We start from the raw sequence: 26,820 nt of genomic DNA on the forward strand, positions 1-26,820 counted from the left end.
CTGATCCCTGCTCCTCTGCTTTACACCCTTCAGTCACTCTCCATTGCACTTCAGGAAGGACGGCACCCTGCCAGCTCTGACCTTGCCTCCCTCCAGGGCAATTTTTTGCCACTTTTTCCCTTTCTTTTTAGGCTTTTGATCGTTCCTCAGATGCACAAGTCTCATCTCTATTTTAGGGCCTTTACACCTACTGCTTCTTCTTTCAGGAATTCTCCATTCCTCCAAACAAGCCCCCCTCTCATTTTTTTTGCCTATGTCTTACTCCTCCTTCAGATCTCAGCTGAGATGTCATTTCCGCGGAGAAATGTTTCCTGACCCTCTCCCTACCCCAGCTCTAGCCCCATTATGTTCTCCTTCATAGCATCTTTTACTTTTTCTGCATAGCACTTATCAAAATTGTAGTAAAGCAATTTTGTGTTTGTTTAAAGTTCATCTTCCTAGTAGTCAGTGACCTCTACGAGGGCAGCCCCTTTTATCTATATTGATCAATGTTATGTATATGGTAGGCACCCATTGCCTGTTTTTGAAGAGAGTTCCTGCCAAGGAGCAGACAAACTGATAAGTGACCTGTGAATGCTGCTCACATTCTGAGTGACTCAGAGTTTATGGTATTCTAGAGGAAACAGTGTAGATCAGATGGATAGGACAGCCATGTGAGTGCTTGGGCAGGAAGTTGGGAAGTGGCCATCCAAGGCCACAGTGAGGTGGCCTCTTTGGCCAAGGCAGGGCCATACTCTTCAGCTAATGTCAGGTTAGAGACTCCAAGCAAGCCCTTCATGGTTCCTCTGCCTCCCAGCCCTCTGTTAGAAGGTGGTTTCATAAACTGGCATGCCTTATCTTACTCTTGAAAGTCATGAGACCAACTCGTCCTATCCTTTTGCTTTCTTTTGCATTTAAAAGAATTAATTTTTGGTTACAAAACCAATGCATGATTACACTTATCTTCTAAAATGTTAAAACTAAAGCTAATACTCCCTTTGGACTTTACTTCTAATCCTGGTCCTTTTATCTTAAAGATAACCTCTGACATGTGTTGGGCATGTAGCTTTACAAATATGTGTTAAAAATCTTTTATAAACCTAATGTGTGATGACAGGAAATAATGGCATTATTTATATCTGTGTTTTATTTTAACTTTTTATTTGGAAATAATTTTAGATTAAAGATGAGTTACAAAGATAGTACAGAAAGTTTCAACATACCCTTCACCCAGCCTCTCCTATTGTTAACAGTTTACATAACCTATGGTGCAACTAGGAAATTAACATTGGTGCAATACTATTAACTGAGTAACAGTCTTTATTCCAACTTCACCAGTTCTTCTGCTAATGTCCTTTTTCTGTTCCAGGATCCCATCCAGGATATCAAATTGTATTTAGTTATCAGTTTTCCTTGGTGTCCTATCTGTCAATAGGAGAATCTATGCCAGTTTCTCAGTCTTTCCTTGGCTTTCATGACCTTGACAATTTTGAAAAGTACAGGTCAAGTATTTTGTAGAATATTACCTCAATTTGGGTTCAGATAAACCCAAATCTGAACCCAAATTCCCTGAAGTTTTGCCTTTGGGGGAAGAATTTTTTAAAATATCAATACTATGTAAAATTCTGCAACTTGCTATTTTCATTCAAAAATATAACTTTGGGGCCGGGCGCGGTGGCTCACGCCTGTAATCCTAGCTCTGGGAGGCCGAGGCGGGTGGATCGCTCGAGGTCAGGAGTTCGAGACCAGCCTGAGCAAGAGTGAGACCCCGTCTCTACTAAAAATAGAAAGAAATTATCTGGCCAACTAAAAAAAAATATATATACAAAAAAATTAGCCGGGCATGGTGGCTCATGCCTGTAGTCCCAGCTACTAGGGAGGCTGAGGCAGTAGGATCGCTTAAGCCCAGGAGTTTGAGGTTGCTGTGAGCTAGGCTGATGCCACGGCACTCACTCTAGCCCGGGCAACAAAGTGACACTCTGTCTCAAAAAAAAAAAAAAAACAAAAAAACAAAAAAAACAAAAATATAACTTTGGGATATATCTGTGTTAATACATATGGATCAAGATCACTTCTTTTAAATTCTCAATAAAATTTCATTATATGAGTATTCTACATTTTATTTAGCCAGTCCCCTGTTGGTGGGCGTTTAGACTGATTCTAAATTTTCTTTATTATAAGCAATACCCTAGTGATTATCCTTGCATATATCTCCATGGTAGATAACTAGAACTGGCAATGCTGAGATATAGACTTAATAGATGTTGTCCAGTCACCCTCTGAAGTGGCTGGATCAGTTTATATTTTTTGATATTATGAAGCTTGAAAATTGATGCCAGTCTCAGTTTTATTTTCCATTTCCCTGATTGCTAGTAAAGTTGGGCATCTTTTTGTGTGTTTATTGGCAGTTTGTATTTCATTTTCTGTGAACTGCTTATATTTTTTGCCCATTTTTCTAGTCGACTATTTGTCTTTTTTCTTACTGCTATGTTAAGAGTCCCTTATGGTTTCAGATACAAATCCTTTGTCTTTTATAGATTGCAAATATTTTTTTCCTTATCTGTTATTTTTCTTTTAACTTTGTTTCTACTTTTTTTTCAAGTTATTCCATCTCTGTGATTTTTTTTGGAACCAAGTACTTTCTTTTTCTTTTCTTTTTTTTTTTTTTGAGACAGAGTGTCACTTTGTTGCCCTGGCTAGAGTGAGTGCCATGGCGTCAGCCTAGCTCACAGCAACCTCAAACTCCTGGGCTTAAGCAATCCTATTGCCTCAGCCTCCCCAGTAGCTGGGACTACAGGCATGCGCCACCATGCCCAGCTAATTTTTTCTATATATATTTTAGTTGGCCAGCTAATTTGTTTCTATTTTTAGTAGAGACGGGGTCTCGCTCTTGCTCAGGCTGGTCTTGGAACTCCTGACTTCAGCCTCCCAGAGTGCTAGGATGGAACCAAGTTCTTGATTATAAAAATAACATAAACAATGTAGGAAATTAATGGAAAAGTATAAAGAAGAAAAGAAACCACCCCAAATCTTATCACTGAGAGAAAACCACTGTTAACATACTCAATTGCATACTTCCTTCTAGTCTTTTGTGTATGTACACTTTTTTTTTTTGCAGAGGTGAGATCACATTCATATGTGTGTGTCTGTGTATTTGTTATTCACTCAGTACCATGGTCTTTAGACACAAACCCTGGCCTTTTTTCAAATGCACTTGGTTTAAAGGTTGTGTTATGCTAACTTTCAGCTCCTATTCCTTTTTTCCACATACCCTTAAAAATCTAGGAGGTGAGAGGCCCAAGGCCTATCCTCAGCTGACTTGAGCTGAGGCTGGCTCAAAAACACAAGGGGTGTGTGTGTGAAGAAGTGCTCCAGTAGAGCGTGTATTACAAAGACCTGGAGGCTTTTGGTTGACTGCAAGTTCAGTATGAGGCAATAGTGTGGGTGCCAAGAACTTTATTACGTGAATGCAAGGCACTAGGTCCTACAAGGAAGAAGCTATGGTCCTGCTTTGCTCTGATGGTACCACAAACATTTGGTTCAGGCTTGGGAGACATATTCTAAAGGAATCACAATCAGATCGACCAGTTGCATGAGGAGAAGGATGAAGACCCTCAAAACCAGGGCAAAGGAGGAACAGATGTGACAGAAGTCAGGTATCTGAAAAGTCAGAGTTCTAAGAGAGGTTATATCTGTTTGTTTTTTGAAGCTCCAAGGGGTAGAACTTGGGTCCTGATAGTGGAAGTTCAGACACAATTTCTAACTGGTCAGAGCTGCCCGTACCAAGGAATGCAGCGCTCTGGAAATACTGGGCTGTCTGTCCTTGAGTCGTCTTCCTGCCATGGCAAGTTGGTGGTGGTCCGGTATCAATATAACAGCTAACATTTATTGGGTACCTACTGTGTGCCAGGACTGTCCGGAGGCCTTACCTATATTATCTTATTTCATACTGTCAGCATCTTTTGATGTAGGTGCTCTTGTTTCCTGTCCCTATCTTACAGATGAGGGAACTGGGCACAGGTCAGATACCGTGCCCAAGGGCACACAATTTGTAAGAGGTGGAACTGGGATTCCAACCGTTGTAACAAAATTCTAAGCTGGTGCTTTTAGTCACCATGGGGATTCGGGCGTGCTGTTAGGGGCGTCTGGACCAGAGGGGTCTTGAGGGCCATTTGACTAGAAGATTCTGTGACTGGGGAAAAGGATACCCTCTTCCCCTAAGGGAAAGCTTCACAGAGGGTAGGCCAGGGGCCTGCTGAGGGGCGCAGGCAGGATGCCAAGGGATAGAAAGCGAAAGGACATGGAAGGGTTGTCAATGTGCGTCACCCCACAGCTCGGCAACAACCGCTGTTCTGTCGTTTAAAGACCCCTAGACTCGCGTGAGGCGCAACCTCGGTGCGGTCGCCAGGTTCTGCGGCGGAGCTGGGGGACGGAACAGCGCGCCGGTCCCTGGCCAGCGCGAGCGGGGGGCGGCGCCCGGGCGGCGGGGGCGGGGAGGGCGCGCGCTCGGGCGGCTGCGGCAGTTGCGTGCTGCGATTGTTGGCGTGCGGCGGGGTCGGTGAGTGCGGCGGGACCCGCGGGCGGGCGAGGACGGAGTGGGCGGGCGAGCGCGCCAGGAGCGAGGGAGGGTGCGCGGCCGAGCGCGCGACCCCTGGGCAGAAGCTGCTGTCTCCAGCCGGGCCTCCAGCCGAGGTGCCCCTCAGACCCCTCTCCTTAGGCCGAACCCCTCCCCGCGCGTCCGCGGATGCCGCACGCCCCCCTCCCGGTGCGGCCCCCGCCCCACCCAGCCCCTTCCTCTGCGCCGCGGCGACGCCCCCGGCCCACGTCACGCTCGCGCCATTGTTCCCGGGCCGTAGGCTCGCTGGGACCCCGCCTTGCCCTCGGAGCGCGGCCCTTCTCCGCCTCAGAGCCCACCTCGCCGCGTCCGCTCCGTCCCCCCTTCTCTCAAGTTGGTGGTGGCCCTTTACTCCGTTCTGCTTTTTTTTTTTTTTCCGACTGATCCCGGGCTGTCCCTAGCCGCCCCCGAAGCCATCCTTTCGCTCCCTAATGGCCTCCCCGTCCCCTGCCCTCTCGCGGTCGCCCCCAAGGAATTGGCGGGCCTCTGTGGTAGGGTGCGAGGTTGGCAGCGTTTTAGCGAGACGACGAGACACTGCCAGCTTGGTAGCCCACACGCCTGTTTCGTGCGCGGCACTTCCTGGAAAGGTCACGTCGAATTGCAGGCGGCCACACAAAACCTGCGTGATTTCCAGACGGCCCCACTCAGGGGGTCAGCCGTTCTGGTGGCGGCCTCTTGCTTTCCTTTTCCTGGGGCCCCCGAAACCTGTGAGAGCGAGATGCAGATCTGAGGCCTGAACCGAGTTGTAAGAATGACGTTTTGGGGGATCTGACTCTGGCAGGCCACAGCTTTTAAAAGCAGGTGTTAGAAGTTGGTGTCCGATTTATCGTTTTCCAAAGCTTTCAGCTTTAGGGCCGTTATGTTTGAGGGCTGTGCTGTGAAGTACGGTGCTCCGAAATGGCTAGTCACCGTCCTAGGGGTGTGTGTGCGCGCGTGCTCGCTCCCGGTGCGGACAGGTTCTTCCTGACTGAGCTGTACCTGTTTGAGCTGAAGATGTTCTGCAGGGTTCCATTCAGTCCTGAGATTTGATGCCATTGTATGAAAATTTACAATCAGCTACAAGTTTCCTGAAGTTTGTGATTGTAGGAAGATTTATAAGATGGTATTTACTCAGAGCACCTGCGAGCCTTAACGGGAAGACATCAGGTCTTCCTCAAGAAACCCAAATTACAATGGAATGTTAAGTGGAGGGGCGTTCATGAGTCTGTCTCTAGGCTATTTCTACTGTTTTATGGGAAAAGAAAGGCATACAGAAAACGTGTTTATTTTTAAAGTCTTTTTATTGCTTAACTCTCTTGCTAAAAACCTTAATTCAACAAAATAGTTTAAAAAAAATACAAAACACCACAATTTTATCATGTTATTTATGACTGTGCTCTATTGAAATTCTTATATAAATGCGTTTTTATCTAGTTATAATTCCTACGTACGTATTACTTTGAATTTTGCACTTACCCACATTTTTGGGATGACTGTGTATCTAGAGAATCCATCTACTCTTCATTTGAAGATGCTCTTTAACATGCCTTTATTTAAGCCCAGTAGTCAACAATGCCTGGTACACAGGCTCTCAGTCATTTTTTGTTGAATGAATATTGTAATATTTTGAGCTTTTTAGATGACACCTACTAACACAAAATGGTAAATATCACAAGGGGTGTGTTAAGTGACATGTTAGCAATAAAGGCAGTCATACTTTCAGCCAGGGACAACATTGCATATGTCTAAGGGCCTGGATTTTGTAGTCTGGGTTTGAGACCTGGCTTGCCACTTACCATTATGCAACCTTGGAGAACTTAATTAACTTTAGAGCCTCACCCAGTTTCTCTCACCGTGAAAAGGGAAAAATAGAACAAATTTCACGGGGTTGTATGGATTAAATAGAGTAATTTCATTGAAGCACACATTAAGTTCTCTATAAATGTTAGATATTTTTTGGCCCAGAGTGGAGAGATATTACTGTAGCTTGATGGAATCAGAAAAAACGTAGAGAAAGTGACACTTAAGAGTAGGGAGCAGATGCTAACATCTTCCTATGGAGGATATGTTGAGTAGATTACTGTCACTAGCAGTAGTATGAGATAAAGCTGGAAAGAGAAATTCTGGTAAGTTGTTTACAGGATATGCTACATAGATTCCTTGTAGTTACAGTACAATGAATGAAGTAAAATAACCCCTTTTTTACAAGTAGTTGGTGTTTTTTGTTTGGTTTGGTTTTTTAGGTTCAGACCTTGAAAAAGTTAATTGCTTTAAGGAAGTCGTAGCAAATTGTTACAGAGTGCTAAGGTCCTTGCTAATTGACCCAGTGAGTCTTACATGACATTTTACTGATTGAAATTTGATTGCATTCTATGATTGGTTGTCAATATTTGCAATGGCTATTTGTAGAAAACAACTTTAGTAGCAAACCAATAAAAATACCAAAATTGCCAGCAGGGTAGTAAAACTACTCCCTTTTTAGGCTAAATACAGGATCAGAAAGATTAAATTGGTTTCAACAATGATGAGCCATTTGTTCTTAACGTTTTGTGTGTGTCTCTTGGTTGGGAAGCATTATCAATAGTGTGAGGTGAGGGTGGGCCTGGCAGCTCATGCCTATAATCCCAGCAGTTTGGGAGATCAAGGCAGGAGGATTGCTTGAGCCCAGGAGTTTGAGGTTACAGTGAACTATGATTAGGCCACTGCACTCCAGCCTGGACAACAGAAGGAGACACCATCTTAAAAAAAAAAAAGTGAGGTGAAAGAGGCTGCGTCTTGCATGGCAGTCATGATCTTCTTGCAAAGAGAAGACTGAAATCTGTACCTGAGACTTAATGGCTTTAAAAAAAAATCAGTAAGCTTATTGGGTATTAGAGTGTGTTTTCAATACAATTGTCCAATGTAATATTTTTAAAAACTTACTGGTTTAACGGAGTTTTTTTAATGTTTTAATTTAAATTTGTCTTAAAATACCGTGAAATATTTCAAATATACCAAAAATAATACCATTTAATATATCTAATACACACCTTTATCAAATCTTTGTAGTTAAGACTGTCATTTATTTATTACCATTTTCTAATTGTGTGGTCTCTCTTTATAAACATTACAGATAAAATTGAGGCTGGTATGAATCCCTGCTGATCCTATTCCCCTGTCTTCCCCTTCCCTTCTCCCCTCTGTCATCAGTTGAGTAATTATCATTCCCATTATATTTTTATACTTTTATTAACATTTATATATTCACAAAATTACATACTTTCGCTTAAGATACATGTGATTCTGTAACATGCTTTTTTATTCAGTATTGCTTTTGATTTTTATCCAGGTTGATGTATCTTTAGTTTATTCATTTATTGCTATATTCCATTATATGAATAAACCGTAGTTTTTTTAATGGATATTTAGGTGTTTCTGACTTTTTTGCTATTATTAACAGTGCTGTAATAAACATTCTTGGTTGTGTCGCCTTGTTTACATGTGTGAGAGAATTTTAAGCCTAGGGAATTCTTAGGTTGTAGGGTATGAGCATCTTCAATCTTATTAGATAATGCCAGATTAGTTTCCAAAATAATAAATACAAAATACCCACCTGCAGGTTATGGGAGCTTCCATTTTGCCGTATCCTTACAAACATTTGATATTCTCAGACTTTAAAATTTTTGCCCATCTGATGGGTTTTGATTTGCTTTTTCCTGATTATTAGTCAAGTTGTGCCTCTTCACATCCATTATTATTCATTTAGGTTGCCTTTTCTGTAAATTGCCTAGTTATATACTTCATTTTTCTGTTGGCTTGTTTGCTTTTCCATCATTGGTTTGTAGCTCTCTTTACCTATGCTTTATACTAATTCTTCCTCAGTTATGGTGTTGCAAATATCTCCTCAATGTGCCAGTGTACGCAGTGACATTTATTTTTTCTGCTTAGTTTATCTTTAACATGGTATGCAGTTAGAATTTGTGTTACATGTTCTTTTTCTACCATTGTGTTTGTCGTAAAATTATTCTCTATAAATTCATAAGGACAGGACAAGTTTTTGTTATGCTTTAACTTTGGGCCAGAATATTCTAGAATATGAAATCTTAGAATTATTTAAGTGTATATATTTACACTACAGATTTCTGCCATTCTGCACTGATTTGTCTAATTTGCCAGGTGAGTATTACGTGTATTTGACTATTTATCCTTGAGAAACATTTGCAAACTTTTTTTAATCAGTCGTGTTAGAATCTCTATCTAGTTTGTTTTAGAGCTGCTAAGTAAGCCAGCTAGAATAATGTGTAGGTTGAAATAATACAAACATTCTGTATTAAAACTATAATAACTTTAAGTTACACTTGTAAGAATTTGACTGGTATCATGCAGTGTAAATAAGACCAAGCTGTAACCTGGAAAGTAAGCATTGGAATCTTTCATAAATACGAAGTTAGTAAATGCCATTTTTTTTTAGTCCTGAATTGCTGGTTTACTTTTGAAGTAGGTTTGATGAAATAATTCTTGAAATATTTCTATTTAGATCTAAGAGCTTTCAGGAAAAAGAAACATATAGATAGTAGATTAGATTTAGGATGCTTTAATTGACATGAAAAAATGTGTGAAATTGTTAGCTTCTGGTATATAATGGGCACTCTGAAGTTTTGACTCCAAGTAGAAACCTATTATACATTCCTCCAGACTTAAAGTATAATACTATGTTGTGCAGAAGCTTCAAGTATTAAAACGTTGTGGGTTTTAACATTATAAACAATTTATTAAGCACTTTCTATATCAGTCACTGTTTTTAGCACCTTATACCTATTAATGCATTGAATCCTTGTTCTAACTCTGCCCATTTTGGAGTGGAAGAAACTGAAGTGATTATATAATTTACTCAGTCACAGAGCTAGTTGGTGTTGGAGCCAGGCTTTGAACCCTGGCATGTGGCTCCAGGATCTTCTGCACTCTTAACCACAAGTATAAGTCTATGTCTTCAGCCAAATTATTTAACTTCTTTGTCCTTTTTCCTTCTTTGTAAAATGAGGATAATAGCCTCATTAGCATAGTGATGAATAGAGAAATAAAGATAAAAATAGAAATTAAAAACTCAGAAAAATAAAAACAAAACAAAAAAGTGAGGATAATACTACTTAACTCATAGGGTTGTTGTGAAAATATGTACTGTAGTGCTTAGAATCATACATGAAAAATAGCACTCAATGAATGTTAGCCATTATTAATGTTAGCATTATTAAGGCATTGAACTCATGCATATCTCTGAATTTTTACTAAGTGAACTAAACCTTACATGTTACTTTATATACAAAAAGGTAGAAATACTGTGGTGATTATTTCTGCCTTTCTGATTTTTTATCTTCTTATTATTTTGTAAGCCGAAAGATAAGAGCTACTGGTTGGGTGGTGAGCAGGAGCTCGTTGGTAAGAGAATGAGTTCTTCTTGAAATAAAGCAGAACTTTTTACTTTTTTTTTTTTAATCCAGGGTTCATTATTAAAGGTACATAGTATTAGATATTGACTGAATGTAAAAATTGTGCAGCTTTGTTTATACCTTATGCTTTTAAAGACCTCAGTTAATTATAGCAATGTTTTGAAGAAATAGCCAGCCCAGTCTTTTAAAATGTTTTCTTTACATGCTCTCTTGTTCCTTTGTGTCAGTAATCATTGAAGGTCTAGTATTATTCAAAACATTCAGTTAGGCCAGGGCGTGTGGCTCATGCCTGTAATCCTAGCACTCTGGGAGGCTGAGGCAGGTGTATCCTTTGAGCTCAGGAGTTTGAGACCAGCCTGAGCAAAAGCAAGACCCCATCTCTACTAAAAAAATAGAAAGAAATTATATGGACAACTAAAAATATATATTGAAAAAATTAGCCGGGCATGGTGCTGCATGCTTGTAGTCCCAGCTACTCAGGAGGCTGAGGCAGAAGGATTGTTTGAGCCCAGGAGTTTGAGGCTGCCGTGAGCTACGCTGATGCCATAGCACTCTAGCCTGGGCAACAGAGTTAGACTCTGTCTCAAAAAACAAACATTCAGTTAGAAGCAACCTTAATGAGCTGATGTAGAACAAATACATAGCATTCTGTATGATATTGCAGAGTAGTAGCAATAGTATGTTTATGAAAACATAACAAAATTCAGGTCTTTTTGTATATTTTCAACACTTTAGGAACAGATGACATAAATTTGTATTTTCCAGTTACAATTTCAGACTGCAGATAAGAGCATGTTGTTGCTTGAAGAAGAAAAACAAATTGTCAAGGCAACAGGTACTGCCTTTTTTACTTAGGAAGATCTTTTCTCAACTTTGTTATTTTCCATCAGAGAACAAGGAACCATTTGTTCCCAGGCCTGATGTTGAAATGTTAGCAAAATATTATTACATTAATCAAGCCAAGAATCTTATGCATTTGTGAATCAAGAGTAAGATTTCACAAAGATTCATTTAGAGCATTAAAAGGAACTTGTGCAATATTCTTGCATTTCCAGGCTTACACAGAACTTAGCTTCTGAAAAGCAAAAAGCTCCATGTGTAGAGGTTTAGTGGTTCATTTATTTCTGTCAGTATGTATCAAGTCTGATGTGCAAGATTCTGGGGATACAGCAGCAAATAGAACAGTCTTTACCCTCATGGAACTTACATTTTAGAGAGGGACTGACAGGATGCAAACTGTCAAATATATCTGAAAGTGTAAGTGCAAAAAAAAGTAAAGCAGGTTAAGAGGATTGAGTGATAAGTGATATGTGTGGGTAGGTAAGTGCAGTTTTTTAGCTGCAATTTGGTACCAGCTGCATCTCTTTGGTGTGCAAACTATGAGTGTTAGTTAGCCTTTGACAGGAATTGGGGCAAATGATACAAAGAACTCTGAGTGAAAATAATGAAGTGAAAAATGAACAAAATGTTCATCGTGAACTATTTAAAAGATGAAAGGTCATGAAACATTTAACGCAATTTAAACACAGTTTTAAGGAGTCTTTTCTGAAAAATTGACATTCCTCCATCTTAAACTATTTTATATATATGTATTTCCTTCCATGTATTACTTTTATGATGAGGAGTAAAGGTTACAAAAATACTTTAAAAGCTATAGTTTATTTCACAGTACCGTTCTTTGAGTCATAGGTAACACTATTAACTATATGAGAATTTCATTTTTCAGCAGCATTGGTAGATGGCTTAAAGTAAACTTGCATCTGACCTCCCTTGTTTTTAAGGGAATGTATTTGTAAGTTCGTTGATTTGTGCATGTGTTACGGAGGGGACCTTTAACCACAATAAAATGGTAAAACCAACTGGCTAAGCATTATACTTTCTTGGGTTGACTTGGGTTTACTTGCTCATCTGTAAAGATTAGGGTTATCAAGGGCTATATGTTAATATAAAATGTGACTACTTAGCACAATACGAGGCATACAAACAGGATATAGCTTTAACTTTTCTTTTTCCATAAAATAAACTAATATATGTAATATGCAATGAAAGTTGTTATATTTATGATGACCAAAACAAATTTCAGGCTGGTGAGAAAATTTGAAATTATTCAAAATTATCCTTTCCATTTACATCTTAGAACAGTGTTCTTAGAATGAATGGTTTTTTATAAAACTTATAAATTCCCAAGTTTTATGTTTTAAATACAAAATAAAAAAATTCCAGTGAAGTAATAAAACACTGATTGTTCATACTGTTGTTGCCCTATTTATACTGACATACTTATTCCGTTGGAAAATAAGTATTTGATTCAAACTGCCATGTGTTAAACACTGCCTGATAGACCTGTGCTACATATTGTTAAAGTGCCCCTAGCTTCTTTCCAAGAAATTTACTGACATGATTTGAAATGGACATTTAAAATGACTTTGTAAAAGAGCCTTTGCCAAGGTGTAACTCTGGCAGCATGGCATTTTGTCTTAATGCAGAACTATCATGAAAATAAATTCTGACTGCTGTTTACATACTTTTATCCATTTGGGCACGAATATTATTGTATTATACCCTAATTCTTGGAGTTTTCTGAACATTATGTTATGGGTTGCAAAGGACAGAATTTCCTTTGATTGTAGTTTTAAAATAGTGGTCTTACTACATGTGACCATCATCATTTTATTGGCACACAATTTAGAAGGAAAGACTATTCACTGCAGATTGCTAACCAGGCTTACTACCTACAGTTTCAGTTACTCTTTGCTTCCTGTTTTCAGCAGTTGCCTAGAGCTGTTGGAGCAGCTGGTTTCCTTTCTTTGGGGGAGGGTGATGGTAGTGGTGACGGGAACTGTGTGTGTTTTGCCTATGAAATATTTTTATAGTGTGAAACTACAGTATTTTAAATATTTGAGAGTTCATTTGTTATTCTTGAGGTGCAATAACTTTGCCTGCTGGATATTTTATATTGAAACAAAGAATTAACTGAGTAACTATACCACTACTTATGAAAGGAATAAAATTTTGAGCTTTTTATTCAGTATTAGTTGTTGCTGTGCCTTACTGAAAAACTGTTGTTATGCCTGACACTGTAAACAGTTGATAAATGAAATGTTTACCTATTTGTTAGAACTTTTTTTTTTTCAGCCAGATGATGAAGAATCATCATTTTTAACTTTATTGTCACTATGAAAGATCATTAAGGATTAGAGAGACTGATTTGGTGAAGTTCTGTGGATAGAGTTCAAAAGTCTGTCATAGGCCGGGCGCGGTGGCTCACGCCTGTAATCCTAGCACTCTGGGAGGCCGAGGCCGGTGGATCGCTCGAAGTCAGGAGTTCGAGACTAGCCTGAGCAAGAGTGAGACCCCGTCTCTACTAAAAATAGAAAGAAATTATATGGACAACTAAAAATGTATATAGAAAAAATTAGCCAGGCATGGTGGCACATGCCTGTAGTCCCAGCTACTTGGGAGGCTAAGGCAATAGGATCAGCTTAAGCCCAGGAGTTTGAGGTTGCTGTGAGCTAGGCTGACGCCACGGCACTCACTCTAGCCCGGGCAACAGAGCGAGACTCTGTCTCCAAAAAAAAAAAAAAAAGTCTGTCATAGTAATGCTCAAATATGTTAGATAAGACCATAGGAAAACTGTTCCATGATGAATTATTGAAGATGATTTAAGAAAACCTCACCCTTTTTTACTTTCATGTAACTATAGACTTCATGGAATATTTTGTCCCATATTAGTGATATTATGGTTATTTAACCATTTATGTTTACAATTGTAGTTGAATAAAGTTTTGTGATCTTCGTTGAGACAGTAACTTGAACTTTTAAAATAAAATGTATTTAGTTATATGAGTGACCTAAGAAAGTACATTGAATTTTTTTCCTACACGTAATTTGGAGAAAATAATAAAAAATAAAAATATATAGGAAAAATCTTTTAGTTTAATACTACCTCCAATTTGTAAAGAAATAGAAAGGTATGTCTGACTTTTTAAAAACAGTTTTATTGAGGTATAATTGATTTACAATAACTTGCACGTAGAGTACATAATAAGTTTTGACATGTATATACCTATGAAACCATCATCATAATCAAGGTAATAGACTTATCACCCCTCCTCCCAAAAGTTTCCTTGGGCTCCTTTGTAACATCTCCTCTCCCAGTCTCACTCCCCCATCCCAGGCAACCACTGATCTGCTTTCTGTCACTACAGATTATAGTGAATTTTCTAGAATTTCATATAAATGGAATCATATAGTATGCACTCATATTTTTGTCTTTTCACTCATTGTAATTATTTTTGAGTTTTCTCATGTTTTGTGTATAAATAGTTCATTCCTTTTTAAGAGCATAATAATATTCCATTGTACCGATATACTATAATTGTTTATCCATTCACCTGTTGATGGACATTTGAGTTGTTTGCAGTTTATGGCCATTTCAAAGCTGCCATGAGCATTCGTGTATGTTTTAATTGGATAATTACTTAGGAGTAGAAAGGCTGGGGACACGTGGTAGGTGTGTTTAACTTTTAAGGAAATGTCAAATATTTTCCGAAGTGTTTGTGCCATTTTTATATTCTCACCAGCAGTGTACCAGAATTCTACTTGCTCTGCATTCTCAACATTTGACTTTGTCTTTTCTTTTTTCTTCCTTTTTTTTTTTTTTTTTTTGACACAGAGTCTCACTCTGTTGCTCGGGCTAGAGTGCCATGGCGTCGGCCTAGCTCACAGCAACCTCAAACTCCCGGGCTTAAGCGATCCTACTGCCTCAGCCTCCCGAGTAGCTGGGACTACAGGCATGCGCCACCATGCCTGGCTAATTTTTTCTATATATATTTTTAGCTGTCCATATAATTTCTTTCTATTTTTAGTAGAGATGGGGTCTCACTCTTGCTCAGGCTGGTCTCGAACTCCTGACCTCGAGTGATCCACCCGCTTCGGCCTCCCAGAGTGCTAGGATTACAGGCGTGAGCCACCGCACCCGGCCTATCTTTTCTTTTCTTTTTTTTTTTTTTTTTTGAGACAGAGTCTCGCATTGTCACCCCAGCTAGAGTATAGTGGAGTCGTCATAGCTCACTGCAATCTCAAATTCTTGGGCTCAAGAGCTCCTTCTGCCTCAGCCTCCCAAGTAGCTGGGACTACAGGCATGTGCCACTATACCTGGCCAATTTTTTCTATTTTTTGTAGAGACAGGATCTCGCTCTTGCTCAGTCTAGTCTTAAACTCCTGGCCTCAAGCAATCCTCCCACCTTGGCCTCCCAGAGTGCTAGGATTATAGACGTGAACCATAGCAGCCTGAGCCTCACATTGTCTTTTTAATTTTAGTAGGTATGTAGTGGTATCTCATTGTATTTGTAATTTGACAAGTGATGTTGAGCATCATTTCGTGTGCTTATTTGCCATTTGTATATCTTCTTTGGTGAAGTATCTGTGCACATCTTTTGCCTATATTGTAATTGGATCATTTGTCTTATTTTGAGAGTTCTTTATACATTCTGGATGTAAGTCCTTTTATCAGATAAGTGATTTGCAAATATTTTCCCCAAAACTGTAGCATGTTTTTTTCTTTACAGTAGAAGAGAGAGAGAAAACATTTTAATGGAAACACAATATGTAAATACAGTTTAGTTTTTTTAATTATCTGCTAGCCATGAAGAAAGACCGATAAGTATATAAACAAGATTCCAGAGACAATATTTAAACGTCCTAAGGGAATAAAACATTTTAAATATTTTACATCACTCATAGGCCTATAAACTGTAATATGTAAAACAGATTAACATGATTTATAAATGCCAACCTCGTGGTAGGTTGTTTTATTGTTGGTTTGATTTTATAAATCACTCCCTTACTTTACTCGGTGAACAAATATTGTCTGCTCATAGAGGCCTTACATGGTTTTCCTATCTATAATATGACCACTGTCATTCTTTATTTCCTTGCCTTATTTATTTATCTTATACTATATATCACTTATCACTACCTGACATGATATTATATATTTGGTTATTGTCTGACTCCTCCACTAAAACGTAACCTCTATAAGGTTGGGAATTTGTCTCTTGTTGTAGCTTGTCTTCATTTCCTTAACAGTGTTTTTGAAGAACAAATGTTTTAAATTTGGATGAAATCTAATTTATCGACTTTTTTTTTTTTGAAACAGAGTCTCACTCTGTTGCCCGGGCTAGTGTGAGTGCCGGGGCATCAGCCTAGCTCACAGCAACTCAAACTCCTGGGCTTAAGCGATCCTACTGCCTCAGCCTCCCAAGTAGCTGGGACTACAGGCATGCGCCACCGTGCCTGGCTAATTTTTTTCTATATATATTTTTAGTTGGCCAGATCATTTCTTTCTATCTACTGCCTCAGCCTCCCGAGTAGCTGGGACTACAGGCATGCGCCACCGTGCCCGGCTAATTTTTTTCTATATATATTTTTAGTTGGCCAGATAATTTCTTTCTATTTTTAGTAGGGACGGGGTCTCACTCTTGCTCAGGCTGGTCTCGAACTCCTGAGCTCCAGCAATCCACCTGCCTCGGCCTCCCAGAGTGCCAGGATTACAGGCGTGAGCCACCGTGCCCGGCCCTTAACATTTTTAAATTTTTGATTTTTTGCACTAGTAGTGTATATAGAAACAGTTAATTTTTGTTTGTTGCTCCTGTGTCTAATAGCTTTGCTAAACTCAATTAGTTCTAGTAGCTTTTTATAGATTCTGTTTGATTTTCTACATAGATGGATAACGTCATTTGCAAATAAAAACAGTTTTACTTCTTCCTTTTCTATCTAGTTGTCTTTTATTTTCTTTCTTTTGTCTGATTGTACTGGCTGGAATAGAACCTTCAGTACAATGTTGAATAGAAGTGGTGAGAGTGTAAATTTCTGTCTCATTCAGGAACACACTCTGTCTTTCACCTTTAGTATGATGTCACCTGTAACATTCTGGTAGATATTCTTCATCAGATTAAGGAAGTTCCCTTTTATTACTAGTTTGGTGAGAGTTTTTATCAGGAATACATGTTGGATTTTGTCTTATACTTTCTCTGTATCTGTTGAGATGATCATACTGTTTTTCAATCCAGTAATGCAGTGAATTAATTACATTGACTTATTGTCAAATGTTAAATCATCCCTGCATTCCTGGGATCAGCTCTACTTGATTATGATGTGTTACTCTTTTAATATATTGTTAAATTTGATTAGCTAAAATTTTAAGAATTTTTATATCCATGTTGATTAGCAGTATTTATCTGTTACTTTCTTTTCTTTGTAATGTCTTTGTCTGGTTTTGGTAATCAGACAAATGCTGGCCTTAATAGAAAGAGTTGGAAAGTATTGCCTTTGCTTCAATTTTGTGGAAGAGTTTGGGTAGCATTTATATTTCCTTCATCCTTAAATGTTGGTAGAATTACCCCAGTGAAACCATCTGGGCTTAGAATTTACTTTGTGGGAAGGTTTTAAACTATAGTTTAACTTCCTTACCAGATACTGGGCTAGTCAGGTTATCTGTTTCTTTATGAGTAAGGTTTGGCAGCTAGTATCTTTCAAGGAATTTGTCCATTAATGTACGTTTTTAAATTTGTTGCCATAAAGTTTTTATAATGTTCCCTTATTACTTTCTTAACATCTATAGAATCTGTACTGCTGTTACTTCTCTCATCTCTGATGTTTGTAATTTGTGTCTTTTTTTTTCTTCTCTTCAGTGTGGCTTAAAGATTTATCAATTTGAACCTTTGCAAAGGACTAGCTTTTGGTTTCATTGCTTTTTTTCTATTGGTTTTCTATTTCGTTGATTTCTGCTCTGATCTTTATAATTTCCTTTCTCCTGCTTATTTTGGTCATCATTTGCTCTTCTTTGTGTTTGTTTCTTTATTTTTGGAGACAAGGTCTCACTCTGTTGTTGGAGTGCAGTGGCACTGACATAGCTCACTGTAATCCTGGGCTCAAGTTATCCTCCTGCCTCAGCTACCCAAGTAGCTGGAGGTACAGGTGCACACCACTATGCCTGGCTAATTTTTCTATTTTTTGTAGAGATGGGGTCTCGCTGTTTTGCCCACATATTCTCTTATCATCCTTTTTCTTTCTTTTCTCTTTTTTTCTTTTTTTTAGAGTCTTGCTCTGTCACCCAGGCTGGAGTGCAGTGACCCAGTCATACTTACTGCAGCCTTAAACTCTTGTGCTCAAGTGATCCCCCCACCTCAGCTAGGCGTGCACCACTATGCCTGGCTAATTTTTAAAATACTTTGTAGGGACAGGGTCTTGCTATGTTGCCCAGGCTGGTCTTGAACTCCTGCCATCAAGGGCTTCTCCTGACTCGGCCTCCCAGAGTGCTGGGATTACAGTTGTGAGCCAACCACACCCAGCCCCTTTTTCTTTCTTTATGGTCTGCAGTAATGTCCCTGTTTTCATCTGGTTATAGATATTTTCATCTTATCTCTTTCCTAGTCAGTCTAGCTAAAGATTTATCAATTTTGTTAGATATTTCCAATAACCAACTTTTGGTTTCATTGATTATGTATGTTTTTTTTTTAAATTTTTTATTTTATTCTTGCTCTAATCTCTTTTTTTTGAGACAGAGTCTCATTCTGCTGCCTAGGCTGGAGTACAGTGGCATGATCATAGCTCACTGCAACCCTGAACTCAAGTGATTCTCCCATCTCAGCCTCTTAAGTAGCTGGGACTACAGGTGTGTGCCCCTACACCCAGCTAATTTTTAAAAAATTTTTTTGTAGAGGCAAGGATCTCACGATATTGGCCAGGCTGGTTTCAAACTCCTGGCCTCAAGCTACAGTCTGGCTTTGGTTTCCCAAAGTGCTGGGATTATAGGTGTGAGCCACCAAACCTGACCTCTGCTCTAAATCTTTATTTTATTTTATTTATTTTGTTAAGACAGAGTTTTGCTCTGTTACCCTTTGTACAGTACAGTGGTGTCATCATAGCTCAGATATAAAGTTATTGATTAGATATGATTTTTTTCTTTTCCTTCCTTCCCTTCCTTTCCTTTCTTTCTTCTTTCCTTTTTTTTTGAGATAGGGTCTCACTCTGTTGCCGGGGCTAGAATACAGTGGCATTGTGTTAACTCACTGCAACTTCAGACTCCTGGGCTCAAGCAGTCCTCCTGCCTCAACCTCCCAAGTACTTGGGACTACAGGTGCATACCACCATGCCCAGCTAATTTATCTAGTTTTTTGTAGAGACGGAGTCTTGCTATGTTGCCCGGGCTGGACTTGAACTCCTGGGCTCAGGCCATCCTCCTGCCTCAGCCTCTTGAGTAGCTAGGACTACAGGCATGTGCCACTGCACCCAGCTTCTGGTTGCTTTTAGGTATTTTCTCTTTTTCACTGTTTTTTAAGGAAAATGATTTTGATGTGCCTTTGTGTAGTTTTCTTGTGCTTGGCTTTTGTATAGTTCTTTGTGCTTGGGGTTTGCTATGTTTCTTGAAGTGCAGTGGGTTTATAGTTTTCATTAAATTTGGAAAATTTTCACCATTTCTTTAAATTTTTTTTCTGTCTTTCCCTTTGCAGACTTCAATAACACATATGTTGTACAACTCACTGATGTTCTATTAAAATTTTTTTAGTCCTTTTCTATTTTAGTTTGAATAGTTTCTATTGTTACGTCTTCAAATTCACTAATCTTTAATGTCTAATCTGCTTTTAATCCTATTCACTGTATTTTTCATCTCAAATATGTAGTTGTCATTTCTAGACATTTAATTTGGGTCTCTTTTTTATCTTTTATGCGACATTTGACATTTTAGTCATCTAGTTTTTTGAGTATGTGAAATATGTTCAATTATGGATTATGTATTGAATGATGTATCAATAGTGTTTGAATTATGAATTATATATTGAATTATGTTCAGTTGTAACTTCCAACAACTTTGAGTATTAATTCAATTAGTATCATTTATGGGTTTGTTTCAATTGATTTTTCTCCTTTATCATGGGTCCTATTTTCCTGCTTTTCTGAATGCTACTAATTTTTGATTGGATGTTAGCTATTATAAATTTTACCTTGTACAATGATGGATATTTTTGTATTTCTATAAATATTCTTGAACTTTGCTTTTTGACATGGTTAAATTACTTGGAAATAGTTTGATCCCTTTGGATCTTGTTTTAATTTCTATTAGGCAGGACTAGAGCAGTGTTTAAATAATTTTGCCCTACTACAGACACAAAACTTTTCTGAGTACTCTGCCTAATGCTATTTAAATGAGAAGTGTTCCATTCTGGCTGTTGGAGACAGAAACTATTCCTGGCCTTATGTGAGCTTCAGGGATTACTCCCTCTAATCCTTTTGGCTGGTTCTTTTTCAGGCCTCAGGTGGTTTCCTTACCCACATGTGCTAATCAATACACAGATGAAGACTTGAGGGTTTACTCTCTGCAGATTTTAGTTTTTTAAAAATAAAAAGTAGGAGGTAGGCTTTTATGACACTGTTTGAGATTTTTAAAAATGGAAATGTACCTAAGGCTTTACCAATAAATGAATTTTATTTCCTATGCTTTACCATATGACTGTAATTGCAGTTGAAGTCTTTTCTAATAGAATCACTCTTCCGATTTCTCTTAATTCATCACAGTTTACCAATTTTATTTCTGATTCATATTTAAACTTATGTAAGATATAGTCCTTATCCAAAAATTACAAATCATTTAGGATTAATCGTAATTCTGTACTTAAAAATTTTTTCCACTTTTTGGGTCCACACAATGGTTTGGATTTGCTACATGAATTTTTAAAGCAAAAAAACCCTCCAAAACACAAAAATCCAGTCATAGTATATCTAGATTCAGTTATAATAGTTTAGCAAATAACTTTTCTCACATTAATTTTATACTTTAATAAGATTTTAACCATAATTTTTTGAAAGTGCCAGTACTTTTGTCCTATAAATAGTGTTTGGAAATCTTGATTACTTTGAAAACATTACAAACTTAAGTATATATCCAAAAGAATTGAAAACTGGTACTCAGTCAAGTATATTACATGCAAGTTCATAGAAGCACTATTCAGAAAAATAGCTAAAAAGTGGAAATAGTCCAAATATCCATCAACAGATGAATGGATAAACAAATTGTGTTATATACGTATAATGGAGTATTTTCTTCAGTCATTAAAAGGAATGGAATATCTGATACATTTTTAGATGATCTTTGAAAACATTATGCTAAGTGAAAGAAGCCAGACATAAAAATTAAAGGTCACGGCCTGTTGCAGTGGCTCAGGCCTGTAATCCTAGCACTCTGGGAGGCCAAGGCAGGAAGATTGCTTGAGGCCAGGAGACCAGCCTAAGCAAGAGTAAGACCCAGTCTCTAATAGAAAATTAGAAAATAGAAAAATTAGGCTGGTGTGGTGGTACATGCTGTAGGTCTGAGCTGCTTGAGAGGCTGAGGCAGGAGGATCGCTTGAACCCAGGAGTTGGGGGTTGCAGTGAGTGGTTATGATGCCCCTACACTCCAGCCTGGGTGACAGAGCAAGACTCTGTCTCAAAATAAATAAATAAGTAAATAAAAAATAAAAGGTCACAGATTTTATGATTCCATTTATACAAAATATCCAGAATAGTTAAATCCATAGAGACAGAGCCCAGATTGGTGGTTGCCAGCGGGGGTAGGGAGGGCATAGTGGGGAAAAACTGCTTAATAAATAAGGGGTTTTACTTTGGAGTTATAGAAATATGTTGAAACCAGAGGGAATTGGTGGTTGAACAATATTCTGAATGTAGTAAATGCCACTGACTTGTTCACTTTAAAGTGGTTAATTTTCTCAATTGAATTTCTCATAGGTTTCTTCAATAAATTATTACTTTAAAAAAGCTACAAAGGTGGTTTATTTAAAAATTGATTTAATATTATAAATGATGTTAGCATGTTCTAAATGGGAAATAACTTAGGTTCCAGATGTTCTTAACAAATACTGGTATATTAATAAAATGTTAATAAACTTAATTCTAAAGGGATGTTTTTTCATTTTTTTTTTTTTTTTTTTTTGAGACAATCTCACTTTGTTGCCCAAGCTAGAGTGCCGTGGCGTCAGCCTAGCTCACAGCAGCCTCAAACTCCTGGGCTCAAGCAATCCTCCTGCCTCAGCCTCCCGAGTAGCTGGGGCTACAGTCATGCACCACCATGCCTGGCTAATTTTTTCTGTATATATTTTTATTTGTCCATATAATTTCTTTCTATTTTTTTAGTAGAGACGGGGTCTCGCTTTTGCTCAGGCTGATCTCAAACTCCTGAGCTCAAAGGATCCACCTGCCTCAGCCTCCCAGAGTGCTAGGATTACAGGCATGAGCCACCGTGCCAGGCCTATTTTTCATCCTTATTTAAAACTATTTATAGATGAAAACTTCGAATCAAGTGAAACCTAAGAATAGCTTATTTGTGAAAGTACTTAAAACAAAGGCACTCAGCTACCTACCTTGTTTTAGATGTTTATACTAATTAGATGAAATGTTTTAGCTTATTTCTTCTTTTAGTTCATAGTCTGTATTACCAACTGAAAAATAGTTTATTACTGAAAAATATAAAAGCATGAAATAATTAAAAATCAAACATTCATTACTTATATTTGCGCCACCCATTGGCTGAGGTTAGAATGTTGATCAGAATTTAAAAGTTGCTTACTACACACATTTTAAAAATATGTATTTACTTAAAATTATATATTTTTACAAACCTGTAGTCTCAGTGCCTTTTCTGAAATCTAGGATTATAGTTAGCAATTATTAGCAGCTATTCTTATTTATTATATTTGGAAGTATATGTGATATTTCTGGATAGAAATGACCATATGGAATTATTTTTGTAAATTTACATAATTTAGAAGTGTCAGTATAATTTTCAGTGTATTTATCATATTCAGTATGTTTTAATAGGTAATTAGTTGTGTTAGGCGGTTTCCAAGCTAGAATTTTTCTAATAGTTTTAACAATCAGATATCAGATGCCAATATTAAGCTACTAAATTACTGATTTTCTTTTCTAGAATTCAGCCATATAATTAAAATGACAACCTCCTGGAGTGATCGGTTGCAGAATGCAGCAGATATGCCTGCTAACATGGATAAGCATGCTTTGAAAAAGTACCGTCGAGAAGCCTATCATCGGTAAGTATTTTATATATTTAATCCTCAAAACAGCTCTGTAAAGTGGGCACTTATTATCTTCATTTTATAGGTGATGAAATTAATGTATGGAGAAATTGGGTAATTTACCCCAGATCACATAGCTAGTTTGTGATTAATAAAAGTCCTTAAGAGAAGGAAGTCTTCAGTTGCTAGAAAATTGCACGTAAGTTAGTAAGAATGAAATTCTTAATTGGCATTTACTCACAAACTGATTATAACTTTCAAAAAGATTTTAAAAATTGTATCTACTGACTACTGTGTGTTAGATTGAATGTGGGTAACTCTGGGCATTAGCAAAGTTTTCTTGTTTAGATTAATACTTTCTCTAAGTCATTTTTTCATTAAACGTTTAAATCGTATTTTCTTTTTACTTATCACTTTGTATAGATTCAGTTAAATGCCTGCTTCTACCCAAATCTTAAGTAACTAAGATACTTGGAAGTAGGTAGTGTATTTAGAAATCATTAATTTTAGGCAGAAATTAGAAGTTTACATTTTCAGTGAATTTGTAGGATAGTAAGATCTGGGCACTACAGGAACCATTTCTACTTCCCACGCCAGGAAAGCCCAGAATAAGTGTAGTTGCTGGTATACTGGCAGTGCTAAAAAGTTGCATGGGAACTTCAGAAAGCCTAAAACAACTCATAATCACTTAGCTGTTTCTGAGCTAGAGGAAAGATGAAATGAATATCACTCTTAAAGTCTTACTGGAAAAATTGTTAAACTGGTTTATGTAGGTATGTTTTTGTAAGCAGAAAAAATAATAATTTTGAGTCCACTCTTCTCTGTGTAGGAAGGCTAGTCAGAATTAGGTAACATTTTACTGTTTCAGTAAGTATTAATATTTTGAAGAAGATAGTGACTTGGTATTGAGTGTTTGAAAAGTTAATTATTCTATCAATAGTTGGTTTTCAAAGTAGGCTGGTGTTAATTTGCCTCATGGTAGGTCACTGTGTGGTGTCTCTAGGTATTAGGATGCTATTATTCATTAAACCCTGAAAAAGTGAAAACTTTTCAGGTTCCTATCAAGACTCAAAATCAATCAGTGAGTACTAATGATCCTCTTCTGTGTGTGAGACTTGTTGCTAGATATGGCATTTTAAAATGTAAAATGGAATGTTTATGTGTGTCTATGTAAATAAAACAACATACACATTTGGAAGACATTATGTTATGTAGAGAGGTATTCTATACTTTCTGTTCAATTATTTGCTTAGTCTTTATGCTATAAAGTATACATTTGGTTAGGATGTAACATTTTTAGCAGTGGAAACAAAGGCCAGAATTATGTAACGAAGGAGAGATCACCTCGTAAACATCCTAATTGTATTTAATACATGTCATAGCTTGAATGTACTTCTGACTCATTTGGAATGGTATTTCCTGGAAGATTTTAGTTGGGCTCTGCACCCTACAGCATTTACATAGTAAATGCAATGTGAAACAATAGAAGCAAAGCATCATCTCGAGGGTTTGAATTTTTAGATCATTGAGAAAAAAATTTTAATATAGAAAAATTGGGGCCAGGCATGGTGGCTCACACCTGTAATCCTAGCACTCTGGGAGGCCAAGGCGGGAGGATCGCTTGAGCTCAGGAGTTTGAGACCAGCCTCAGCAAGAGCAAGCCCCCGTCTCTACTGAAAATAGAAAGAAATTAGCCAGACAACTAAAAGTGGAAAAAATTAGCCGTGCGTGGTGGCGCAGACCTGTAGTCCTAGCTACTTGGGAGGCTGAGGCAGGAGGATCACTTGAGCCCAGGAGTTTGAGGTTGCTGTGAGCTAGGCTGATGCCACGGTACTCTAGCCCAGGCGGAAGAGTGAGACTCTGTCTAAAAAAAAAAGAAAAATTGGGTTCTTGTACTCTTGCAAGTATTTGCTTTAAAGAAATTATATATCCATTTTTTATTAATACATTAACAAAAATGTATATATTTATGGTATATAACATGATGTTTTAAAATATGTATATATTGTTAAATGGCTAAATCAAGCTAATTAACATGCATTACCTCACACTTATCATTTTTTTATGATAACATTAGAATTTACTCTCCTAGCAGTTTTCAAGTATACAATACACTACTATTAACTGCAGTCATCATGTTGTATAATACATCTCTTGAACTTATTCCTCCTCTCTAGCAGTGTTTGCTTTTATTAATTAAAAATGTTAAATAGAAACCATTTCGAAGAAATTTATTTTAGTTTTCTAGTTAGGTCAATTTGTAGAATAGTCTGTTTCCAGATCTTTTTATTAAAAACATTTATTTGAGTAAGTAATTTATCATTGGTTAAGTTAAACAGACTGTGCTGATCGTTATCACAAAGTATACATTGTATATAATGCTTTAGAATTTCCTTTTAGAAGAAGCTAAATATTCTTAGTTAAGCAAATAAACATCTAACTTCTAGGTTTTTTCTTGCTTAATACTGGTCTTCTAAATTTCAACATGGAAATGATGGTCATGTGTCATTATTTAAGAAACTGACCTTTAGAATGTATGACTGTTCCTCCTCTATTTCCTTATTATGGTTGTTTAGTTTTATGGGGTGAGGATAGTCATCAGACCAAACCTTTCATTGGAATGTTTTGCCATATGGTCAGAATGTAGGCTGAGCTGCTTAGATGTCATTGTGACCTGAAGGAGGCAGGTTAGAAAATTATCTCTTATATAGTTCTTTGTTGAACACCTAGATTCTGATAGTAATCAGTACAGATCAGAATTTGTATTTACCAAATCCAGGAATGGAACAATTAGATTTTTCATCTGCTCTCCACATTGACTATGCCCAGGATGCTGAAGTCAGGTATTTGGTTTTATCCTTTTAAAGTTCTGATGATTATAGTACAGCAGAATTTCTGTGACAGTGAATTGACTTTTTTTTCTATAAACACAGCTTATGAATTCGGCAGTGGTTTTTATCATGTTAAACTAAAATTTGATAAGTAATTAGGCTTGTGAATTTTTGTTTTAACCAGTCTTTTGCCTTGTTTTAAAAGACATTGCAATTGGCATACCTTTAAAGTTCTTTAAAGACCTTTGTATGTTTATCTGAAATTTGCGTTTATCTGAAATTTTTTTAAAATTGCAACTTAGGCCTCCGAAGCCATACCAATCTTTATTTAAACTATTGAATAATGTTTTCTTTTCAAATCAAAGTAAATTTATTATATGTGTTTAAGGAGTGAAAAGGAATTTGTGTACATATAAATAATAATTTTGTAGTTCCTATAGCTTGGCACACTAATAGAGTTAGAAATGTTTATGATGACTTATTTTAAACTCAGACTAAAAGCAGGTATCAGGTTATATGCAGATAGATATGGCCAGGTTGATAAATTTTAATTTCTTTCTCTCTTGACCACCTATGGATATCACATGAATGTAATTTAGCTTTTTTAATTTTGTCATTAACCAAGCTGAATAAACTATCATTTTAGTATGAGTTCAAATATTCAAATGGATAAACTATTAACATTTCAATAGCCATTTTATAAGTTGAAAATTATGTGGAAATATAGGTCCTCAGGAATTCTAAGGAGCCATGTTCCTTAAATAATACGCATATGGGATATATCTCGTCAGAATAAAAAGAGTGAGGTAGAGCATCAAAACTGTTAAAACTTTTTTTTAGTATATATTTCTAATTCTTTGGTTAGTGTTTCCCATTCCTAAGGAATGACAAGTGAGGATTCA

The 26,820-nt window shown here is 37.3% G+C and overlaps 1 protein-coding gene across 2 annotated transcripts in view; it reads left to right on the forward strand.

Moving 5' to 3' along the window:
• Positions 1-10,712: 10,712 nt before the first annotated feature.
• The window catches only part of NT5C2 (5'-nucleotidase, cytosolic II), a 76,261-nt gene continuing 60,153 nt past the window's right edge, over positions 10,713-26,820 (forward strand). The window contains exons 1-2 of one of the 2 annotated variants that reach the window (XM_045568485.1): positions 10,713-10,834; positions 22,982-23,102. In XM_045568485.1, the coding sequence (XP_045424441.1) occupies positions 10,792-10,834; positions 22,982-23,102 (164 nt within the window). In that variant the 5' untranslated portion in view covers positions 10,713-10,791. The remainder of the gene's footprint in view (positions 10,835-22,981; positions 23,103-26,820) is intronic. The other variant, XM_045568486.1, reaches the window with a different exon arrangement.

The sequence above is a fragment of the Lemur catta genome, chromosome 14 (genome assembly GCF_020740605.2).
Source record: "Lemur catta isolate mLemCat1 chromosome 14, mLemCat1.pri, whole genome shotgun sequence".
In the NCBI taxonomy this organism is placed as follows: Eukaryota; Metazoa; Chordata; class Mammalia; order Primates; family Lemuridae; genus Lemur; species Lemur catta.